This window comes from Oncorhynchus mykiss, chromosome 8 (assembly GCF_013265735.2).
Source record: "Oncorhynchus mykiss isolate Arlee chromosome 8, USDA_OmykA_1.1, whole genome shotgun sequence".
In the NCBI taxonomy this organism is placed as follows: Eukaryota; Metazoa; Chordata; class Actinopteri; order Salmoniformes; family Salmonidae; genus Oncorhynchus; species Oncorhynchus mykiss.
Window position 1 is genome coordinate 23747370 of NC_048572.1, and position 10706 is coordinate 23758075.

The 10706-nt window shown below is 42.5% G+C and overlaps 1 protein-coding gene across 10 annotated transcripts; it reads left to right on the top strand.

Annotated features, from left to right (window-relative positions):
* Positions 1 to 26: 26 nt before the first annotated feature.
* Positions 27 to 9566, top strand: znf512 (zinc finger protein 512). 10 transcript variants are annotated; one of them, XM_021612034.2, is made up of 15 exons: positions 27 to 129; positions 854 to 992; positions 1253 to 1308; positions 1567 to 1640; positions 1862 to 2187; positions 2275 to 2853; positions 3090 to 3214; positions 3303 to 3389; positions 3468 to 3566; positions 5229 to 5396; positions 6936 to 7130; positions 7244 to 7345; positions 7464 to 7526; positions 7717 to 7815; positions 7978 to 9566. In XM_021612034.2, the coding sequence occupies exons 2-15, from the start codon at positions 881 to 883 to the stop codon at positions 8410 to 8412; spliced, it is 2520 nt and encodes an 839-aa protein (XP_021467709.2). In that variant the 5' UTR covers positions 27 to 129; positions 854 to 880; the 3' UTR covers positions 8413 to 9566. The 10 variants fall into 10 exon arrangements, with proteins under 10 accessions (XP_021467709.2, XP_021467710.2, XP_021467712.2 ...); XM_021612035.2 differs by lacking the exon at positions 27 to 129 and adding an exon at positions 137 to 687; XM_021612037.2 differs by lacking the exon at positions 27 to 129 and adding an exon at positions 137 to 596 and having other exon boundaries at positions 1546 to 1640.
* Positions 9567 to 10706: the final 1140 nt, after the last annotated feature.

The following is a 10706-nucleotide window of genomic DNA, read 5'->3' on the forward strand; positions in this document are numbered from 1 at the left end:
CAACAAAACCTGTTCGTACTGGATGGCTGTAAGTAACCGCCCCTTTTACAGTCGTGGTGAATGAGATGGGAATCTCATTTGTTGTCTCGGCAAAGAGGGCGTTTCGGGAATGAAGTAATCTCAAAGAGGGTATGCAATATAGATAATTGATACTATAGGTTTTGTCGGAGCATTATTTTTAATTAGATATCCTCTTGAAAATTTCAGCATGGCCATTTGATGGTCTTTCTATTCAAATAACCGAATCCAACGAGTGGTTAGGCGGATCGTTGTCGGGGGGAAATGACAGAGGGGGACTAAAACAGGAAGGAATGGCAGCTAACCTTGCTAAGGAGTGTGCGGTACGGGTAGACGTTTCACAATGTAACGTTAAGTGCATCAAACAATTAAATTAGTAGGTGGCTACATTGTAGCCAAGTTGTTTGAGCGCGTGTAGTGCAACGGTTAGAACGTTTACATTATATCAGCATCCAGAGTGTAGATTTGCTGCAACGTCACTGCAAAGCAAGCGTTCCCCTTTTTTGTGTGGCTATTCGTGGAAAATGATGGTGGCTGTGGCTCTAGAAACACTGCTACTGCAACACTGCTCGAGTAAGGTACACTGCTGCACTGAATAAAACAGAACCAATGAGTTCATATTAGGCCTACCTTTGTATTCACACGGGCTCATCCTGCGTTTACATAAGGGTTGGTATGCCACGTGATTCTTCTTAATGTGGACATCAAATTACTAACAGAATAGATGTTCCCCAGACGAAATAATATTAAAGGCCTTTTATCAATTATGTGACGGTGATGATGTCTATTGATGGACTATGTCTCAGAATAATTCAGGCCTGGTGTTGTTTTGCAGTACTGATCGGTCAGGTCAACTGCAATCATGGATCATCGTCAACTTCATCATCACACACAAGGAAGCATGTCACCATCATATGTGCCAAGGAAGAGGAAGGCTTCACAACCAAAACAAAAAAGTGGTGTTCCACTACCAGGTAAATGTCACTAAACCGTCACTGTCACTAGATGATTGACAAATTGTCAGTTTACTCAGCAAACTTTAGAGTACTGATAAATTACATTATGTCCAAATTTGTATCTGGCCAGTTGCAATTGCAGATGTCTTGAATCATCATTATGATTCATGTATGATCTTCATTTATGTATTTCATGCAGAATGTCTTGGAAACGCTCCTTCACTAGTGTTTTGTAAGGAAAGAGATTAACTAATGAAAATGTGACCATAATCCAACAGCTATCCAGAAGATGCCAGATATGAGTGTGATGAGCATGATTGGTGTTCCACCTAAGGTAAGAATAAATACATAGTCTTTTCTTTCAGTTCTACTTGGCCATTATGAGTGTTCCTACCAAAGCATGGGTGCACTATTCCAGTCCTCAACATGAAAACTAAAATAACAACCATCATGAGGATCTAGAAATGATTTAGCATTAAGCCCTTCTACATCAACATATGATGGTCCTTAGTGCAGTGTTCACAATAAACCCTGTAAGATCCTGTGGGACACTGGATCTCTTCTTTTACAGTTCTGTACTTGAATATTATAGAATGATGACCCCCATGCCCAGGCGACCCAAAAGATGAAAAGATCATATGGCAGAAAAAGGTCAATGGGCCCACTGTGAGTTTCCTTTATTTTAATTGCCGATTGCTGTATGTTTTCCTTCCCATCACTGACTCCTACCTGTCCAATATTCTCAGATCTCCACAAGTTCAAAGTGTGTAGGTGATAGAGGCATTTGATCTGGGAAATAGTCTATGCTTGTGCACAGTTTTCACTGTGCAAAAGCTGACCAGAGTAGTTGTTGTCATGTGAGTTTGGTGCTGTGTGTCACTGTCTAGGTATGAGGATCTTCAGACTGTCTCTCTGGGTTCTGGTGTGGAGGATTCAACCAGCGAGACGTCCTGCTGCTCCGTGGTGTCTTCCAGCCTGGCTGTAGCCAACGGTGAGCTGCCTCCTCCTCCACCACTCTCTGCCAGACTGCCTCACAAGCTGGTGGCTAAAGACTGCTGGCCCAACCAGGCCCCAGACACAAGCAGGGCCCAGGGCCGGGGTCAGGAACCACACTTGCCCTCCGATTTTGCGATTAAGAAAATTAGGAGAGTGGAGGTGGACAACAACAGCACACCTTCTGCTACAAATTTCCCTCAAGAAGTGAGACAGTCAGGTAGTTATGTTGCAACCATCACTTTATTGTCTTCTGACCCTGTCTCTCTCAAGTTTTAGTTCATGTTAAATGTTTCCTTTGATGCAGTTCCAGTTCCTGTTGGAGGTGGGCATGTTCATAGCCATGTCCATAGCGGTCACTCAGTGGGAGGTGGGCATAGCAATATCTACAGCAGTCTCTCGGTTGGAGGTGGACATGCCCATAACCATGTCGACAGCAGTCACTTGGTAGGAGGTGGACATGCCCATAACCATGTCGACAGCAGTCACTTGGTAGGAGGTGGACATGCCCATAATCATGTCGACAGCAGTCACTTGGTAGGAGGTGGACATGTCCATAGCCATGCCGACAGCGGTCACTTGGTAGGAGGTGGACATGCCCATAGCCATTTTGACAGCGGTCACTCGGTTGGAGGTCGGCATGTCCATAGCCATTTTGACAGCAGTCACTTGGTAGGAGGTGGGCATCTCCAGAGCAGTTACCCTATTGGAGGTGAACTTGTCCAGAGCAGTTACTCTGTTGTAGGTGGACATGTTCATAGAAGTCACACTATTGGAGGTGTGACTATCCAGAGCAGTCACAGTCACCCAGCAGAGCCTACCGAGGAAGAGAAATCTAAAGTCTTCACCTTCACAACCAAGAAGGAACCCCCAGTCTACCCCCCAGGTGAGAGGACTCCCCAGGTGAAAAGATTAGCAAATAAAATATCACCATAGATTCAATCCCTAGCAACACTTTACATTAGTTCAGTTCATCCTATACCTGTGTAATAACACACATTATTTTAGTAACCATGTTGTATTAACAATGTTACGTAATACTTTGGTAATTGCATTGTAATGTATTGTTCCTTATTCCACTTGTACAATAACAAAAAACACTCCACTTCCTGTGTGGAACAGGAAGTCAAGAAGAGAGGTGGCAGCTGATGATCCTGGGCAAAGGCCGAGTCACGTGCCCCAAGTGTAAAAGTGTGAGCAGGAAGACTGTGGATGGCCTGAAGAAACATATGGAGAGCTGCCGATTGGTGTGTGTGCCGTACTTACAATAACAGCCTCCCATGTTGCACTTGGTTCAACTGAATCTCAAAAACAAAACTAATGTGTTTCTTGTAGAATCCCTTCACGTGTCAGCAATGCGGGAAACAACTGAAGTCTTCCACGGGAATGAAGTACCACATCATGGCAGACCACAATAACCTGGTAAGGCCATTCTCCCATCTGACGCTGGTTTTGGTGTGTTCCATGTTGACATTGGTGTTAACTGTCTTGTTTTTCCAGCCCTCACCAGATGACATAAATGGCCTGAATGACCAGTCCATGAAGGAAAAATTGAGGAAGGTGCTGAAAAGGATGGGCAAATTAAAATGCTCGAAAGAGGTATGATTCCTTGATGGTGTCTGTATCTGAAATTCCAGTCACATTAACCATTGTTGGTAGTCTCCCTAGGCAGTCTGGTTGCCTCTCACATTAACAATGTTCTGACATACAGTACCAGTCAAAAGTTTGGATACACCTACTAATTCAAGGTTTTTTCTTTATCTTTAATATTTTCTACATTGTAGAATAATAGTGAAGACATTACATCTATGTAATAACACATATGGAATCATTTAGTTACCAAAAAAGTGTTAAACAAATATATTTTCTCGATGACAGCTTTGCACTCTCTTGGCATTCTCTCAACCAGCTTCACCTGGAATGCTTTTCCAACAATCTTGAAGGAGTTCCCACATATACTGACGCCTGTTGACTACTTTTCCTTCACTCTGCGTTCCAACTCATCCCTAACCATCTCAATTGGGTTGAGGTCAGGTGATTGTGGAGGCCAAGTCATCTGATGCAGCACTCCATCACTCTCCTTCTTGGTCAAATAGCCCTTACACAGCCTGGAAGTGTGTTTGGTCATTGCCCTGTTGAAACACAAATGATAGTCCCACTAAGCGCAAACCAGATGGGATGGCATATCGCTGCAGAAGGCTGTGGTAGCCATGCTGGTTAAGTGTGCCTTGAATTCTAAATAAATCACAGATAGTGTCATGAGCAAAGCACCGTCACACCTCCTCCTCCAAGCTTCATGATGGGAACAACGTATGCGGAGATCATCCGTTCACCTACTCTGCGTCTCACAAAGATATGCCGGTTGCAACCAAAAATCTCAAATTTGTACTCGTCAGACCAAAGGACAGATTTCCACCAGTCTAATGTCCATTGCTCGTGTTTCTAGGCCCAAGCAAGTCTTCTTCTTATTGGTGTCCTTTAGTGGTGGTTTCTACGCAGCAATTCGACCATGAAGGCCTGATTCACGCAGTCTCCTCTGAACCGTTGATGTTGAGATGTGTCTGTTGAACTCTGTGAAGCATTTATTTGGACTGCAATTTCTGAGGCTGGTAACTCTAATGAACTTACCCTCTGTAGCAGAGGTAACTATGGGTCTTCCTTTCCTGTGGCGGTCCTCGTGAGAGCCAGTTTCATTATAGCGCTTGGTGGTTTTTGCGACTGCACTTTTATTTCTTAAAGTAATGATGGACTGTTGTTTCTCTTTGCTTATTTGAGCTGTTCTTGCCATAATATGGACTTGGTCTTTTACCAAAATAGGGTTATCTTCTGTATACACCCCTACCTTGTCACAACACAACATATTGGCGCAAAAGCATTAAGTTAACTTTTTAACAAGGCACACCTGTTTTAATTGAATTGCATTCCAGGTGACTTCCTCATGAAGCTGGTTGAGAGAATGCCAAGTGTGTGCAAAGCTGTCATCAAAGCAAAGTGTGGCTACTTTGAAGAATCTAATATACAAAATATATTTTTATTTGTTTAACACTTTTTTTTGGTTGCCACATGATTCCATATGTGTTATTTCATAGTTTTTATGTCTTCACTTTTATTCTACAATGTAAAAATAAGGAAGAACCCTAGAATGAGTAGATGTGTCCAAACTTTTGACTGGTGCTGTAGGTCTGGGATTTCATAGTCTACATCGTTGGTACATGGGAACTATAGATGTGTTTCACTCTAAAGGACTGTGTTACATTACAGGGCTGCACTGGTAGTTTCACCAGCATCATGGGTTACCTGTACCACATGAAGAAATGTGGGAAAGAGGAGTCTGAGCTGGAGAAGCTGCTTCTCAACTGCCAACACTGTGGCAAGGTCTACAAGTCCAAGGCAGGCCTGGAGTACCACCTCAAGTCGGAGCACGCACCAGTGAGTTCGCTATATTGCACTGCCTTTACAACAGGGATCTTCAACTAGATTCAGGGGTGGGTGGGGGAGGCACAAAATTGCAAATCATCTGTAGACCGCAAATTGACCACAATAATCAGAAATGGATATAATATTTGAATAAAACAATCATTTGAAACCTTGCTTACATTTGTATATGATCACATTTTGCGTGGGAATACTTGGGAGCAGATTTCCAAAATTATAATCAATTGGAGTTGATTTCCTGGTGTTTTTACGGTGTTTTATTTATTTAACCTTTATTTATACAGGTTTTTTCTCGTTGAGATAAAATCTCTTTTCCAAGAGAGACCTGGTCCAATAGCAGCAGGGGGAACAACGTTTCAGACATAACAACTTACACACACTAACACAACATTAAACAAAGCTATAAACACACATACAGTACAACAATTACATATTACATTAAAAACACAAACATCTTGACTAAAAACAGCTGGCTTAAAAACAATTACACTCTTCTATGATATATACATCGATCAAGTGTTTAAACTCCACCAACGAAACTAGATCATCACATTTTAAAATGTTCAGGAGAGGATTCCAGGACCACGGTGCTAAGTAACTAAAACTATTTCTACCATGACCTGTTCTAATTTTTGGTACTGTTAGAAGCAAATCAGAATGGGACCATAATTTATATTTATTTACTGACCTGACTAAAAAAGAACAGAGATAAAATTTCATTTTACCCAACATGGCCTTATAAATCAGTCTATACCAGTGTTTAAGCCTACGCAATGTCAATGACGACCAGCCAACAGCTCTGTAGAAATCACAATGATGTGTTAGACGTTTCTGATTTGTAATGAAGCTGGGGGCTGCATGATACACTAAATCAAGTGCTCTCAGGGTAGTGGCTGAGGCCTGCATATATATAAGATCACTAAAATCTAAAACCGACCATAATGTACATTGTACCAGCTCCTTCCTGGCCTCAAAAGAAAAACAAGCCTTATGCCGGTAATAAAATCCTATTTTCAGCTTGAGCTTCCTTATCAAGTTCTCTGCATGCACAGTGAAGCTCAGCTTATCATCAACCCACACACCCAAATATTTGTACACTTTAACTTGCTCTATAGTATGTCCAGCCAATGTAGCAATGATTTGTAACATGCCTGGCATTTATGTCCAACAATCCAGAACTTGGTGGGGTCAAATATAACCACCTGTGCGCCAAATTCGTCCTGGGAGCTACCAGTTGGGGAATCCTGTTTTACACTATACACTTGTCCACTAACTAATAAGACAGTCTTTCAAGGTTACAATTCACTGGGTGACATTCCATCGCACAACATGCCATTGTGCTCACAATCTGTAGCAGTTACATTCTGGCAACTTCAATGTCACAAACATTTCTCAGTATATCCACCCACCCATTTCCCAGAGCACCCCATTCCTTGGTCTCTTTTTTTATTTATTTTTTTTAGCTAATTTCTCCTCTCTAAATTATTTGAGCTTCTCTTGAATGGGTGATGTTAGACAGCTGTCTCCCCACAGGTGCCTCAGAATGCAGAGGAGGAGGAGGTGAAGGCTCAGAGAGAGCCCAACCCTGAGAGGACACCCAGCGGCCGGGTCAAACGCATGTCAGCCCAGGTGGCCTTTTTCCACCTACAGGAGATTGCTAATGACGAGCTGGCCAAGGAGTGGCCCAAGAGGAAGGTCATCGGAGACCTTGTCCCAGACGATAAGAAGGTGAGGACACTTCAACACTAAGATAGTCCTAGATGTGTGCTCATGTACTGTATCTATTCCTGTGGGTACATTAACCTCCAGATGTACCATTCTTTTTCTGTTGGGTTCCACAGCTGAGATATGCCCGGCCAGGGCTGCCTGCCTTCAGTCAGGAGGTCCTTCGGAAGTGGAAAAACGAAGTGAAGCTGCAAAAAAAAGTTCAGTGCCCAAACCTGGTACGACCCATCGTTTTTTTAAATGATCTTTTATCCCATATTGCGTATAGTTGAGATGTTGCTCACTGTACTATACTTGTGTTATAATGTGACTATGAAACTTTCTGGTTTCCCTCAGGGCTGCGGCTCGGTCTACACCAGTGTGTCTGGACTGAAGGCTCACCTTGGGCTCTGTGGAAGGGTATGGAATAGATTTACTCTCACTGCTCTGCTGTCTTTCACTTCCAAGTACTGCAACGTATCCAGAAGACAGGGAAAGTTATTAAGCTGAAACTGAGTCAATTCTTCAGCATAAAAATCTGATGTATGCACAGGAATTAATTCCATTATTAAGCATCTATTTCAACCAAATCTTTTCTCTCATTATGCAGGGGGACTTTGAAGCAGGGAAATACAAATGCCTAATCTGTAAGAAGGAGTTCAACTCAGAGAGTGGGGTGAAGTACCACATCAATTCTGTCCACTCCCAGGTCAGAAATGTATTTGTTTTAGACTTTTAACCTCCATGATGACCTACTGTATCATATTAATGTATAATGTTTTGCCATATGAATAAAGTACTGCAAAAAGTCATGTTGTAGTGCTTTTTGGTGGCATACCATACTAATTTCCTTTGTCCTGTGTTTTCTTAGGACTGGTTTGTGGTGACCTCAAAATCCAAGAACTTTGATAAGGTCCTAAAGACCAAGCCCAAGGTGCACAGCACTGTGAATGACCCCACTGACCAGCTCCAGCAGCAGACCCTCCATGTCTTCACCCCCGTCCTGGAGCCCTGGCAGGACATGCAGATGGGACCCCCACCAGCGGTGCCTGAGTCAGCCCTGCAGGTCAACCCTGAGGCAGCAGAGGGGAAGAGGAGGGGGAAGGGGAGAGGGAAGGAGAAGGACTGCTATGACTTCACTGGCAGTGATCATTCCAGCAGTAGCAGCAGTGGCAGCTCCAGCAGTGGATCAGAGACAGAGGAGCCTGAGGGCCAGACACACAACGTTGACCAATGGGCACTGCAGAGACCCAGTATCATCGAGACCCACCCTGAAGCCGCCAAGCGACCCAGAAGCAACCTCTAGTTCGGTTTGATCACCTGACTTCCGATCAGGGGTCCGTGCAGGAGGGTGCAACGTTACAGAACGTTCAAATAGAAATGCATTCTGCATTGGTCCTGGGATGTGTAGTCTGTGTTTCAACTGTAACTATGAGATCATCTTAGCCAACTTTTAATGTGTCTTATTATTTTAATAAGATTTATAACTTTTTGTTTTCTGACGTGTTTACTTAGACTTTTTTTTAACCCCTATTATCGGTAGACTTGTGTTCCTCTACAGATTGTGCCTAGTGTATGGATTTATTATTTCATACAACTCCTTATTATAACTGAACTGTTATCAGACCTCTTTTTACAATGCATATTTAACCAAAGCATGTGGTGTTAATGTAGCCTGCATTTTATATCATGGATTGTGAAATGTTAACGCAGGATGAATTTGAAATACGGTGGTTGTCGGTTATAGTTGTCCGTGATGTGTTAACGCTGCATTGTTTGTGGATGTACGGGCCAGATGGAAATAGGTGCATTTGTCATTTTATTTACTCTCTTTGTGCCCCTCTGCTGTAAGATTGTATTTAGTTTATTCTTCTCCTGTTGAGATTTGTCAGTGCGCTTCTGTTTAAGGTTTGGAATAGATTCATCTGTTTTACTTACTTTTGAATAATGAAGCTGCCCTTAATTTTTTTTAACGATCCCTAACACATTGATTGTTAACAATTGGGTTTCCCTATTTGATGGCTTAGAAAATGTTACAAAGACAACCAATGTCTTTCAGATCAAAGATTCTGCTTGCGTCCGTGATCCCTGGAACAGAAACGGGCATAGTGCATGCACTTTTATATTGACTGAAATGAACTGCTCAGTCTAATCATAGGTATATTCCCGTAACCCAACCTTGTGAAAGTTGACAAGTGTGCCATCATTTTTGTCTGGCATTAGACACTGCTTCTTGAGATGACTTGTGTTTAATGAACCAACTGTTGTTAGTCAAATGAAAGGGAACACACTTCAATTCACCATTTGCTTTTCTATTAATGGAAAAACTATTGTTTCAAGATTAGAAAACTGCATTATACCTTTTTCTAGAAGTACTGTAATGTACTCCTTTTTTTTTTTTTTACTACCAGCAGTGTTAGCTATATCAACAGGTGAAATAAAAAGATTTACATAATTCTACTAATTTTCCATTCTCATTTTGCCATTGTTTACACAGTAAACAAACCATATTCTAATAACTGCAGGTGTTAAATTAAAGATAAGTGATGCGTCGCCTGAACAAGCTCTGGTTCTATTCACTTCAGTACTTTGGCCTCCACCTGTGGCAGAAATGTGTGTCACAGCCATGCAGCGAGGCAATATATTACTGAACAAAAATATAAACAAACATGTGAGGTGTTTGTCGTGGAAATTTCCTCTATTTACCAAATCATGAGAGCAAACCACACACAAGTCAGAGTTAGTTATCACAAAGTCCATCTTTAATTATATGAGCTCTATCACAACCCTGTGACTAAGATCAATTCAGTGTCTATCAATGAATTCTCTGAGAGCCCCTCACACATTGTTACTGAGATCCTTTATAGCAAAGACACACATATCCAGACAGCATAGGCATAATTTATCATTCAGCTTTGTCTCCTAAACTATGTTATTTTCTCAAACTCAGAACCATAAAACAATCCTCCATATCAACAGGAATATATCAAATCCATCCTATCTTGACAAAATCACAGAGACACCCTGACTGGCACACAGACATTGTGGAGCCAAGAGATACACGCTTGACCTCTCTCCGGCCCAAGCAACTTAGTCTTGACATAGAACAGATACTGCAACCCCGCCACAGTATTATACAAAAATAACATTCTGATGAGAAGTAACTTACAAACATATGATGAATATAAAACATCTTACCTATGTTACCAACCAATTCTGATTATTCCCCAAAATGTTGGTTTCATGAGCTGACATAAAAGATCCCAGAAATGTTCCATGTGCACAAAAAGCTTATTTCCCTCAAATTTTGTGCACAATTTTGTTTATATCCCTGTTAGTGTTAAGGGCGCTGTACTGCAGCGCCAGCTGTGCCACCAGAGACCCTGGGTTCGCGCCCAGGCTCTGTCGCAACCGGCCGCGACCGGGAGGTCCATGGGACGACGCACAATTGGCCTAGCGTCGTCCGGGTTAGGGAGGGCTTGGCCGGTAGGGATATCCTTGTCTCATCGCGCACCATCGACCAGCGCCACTCCTGTGGCGTGCCGGGCGCAGTGCACACTAACCAAGGTTTCCAGGTGTACGGTGTTTCCTCCGACACAT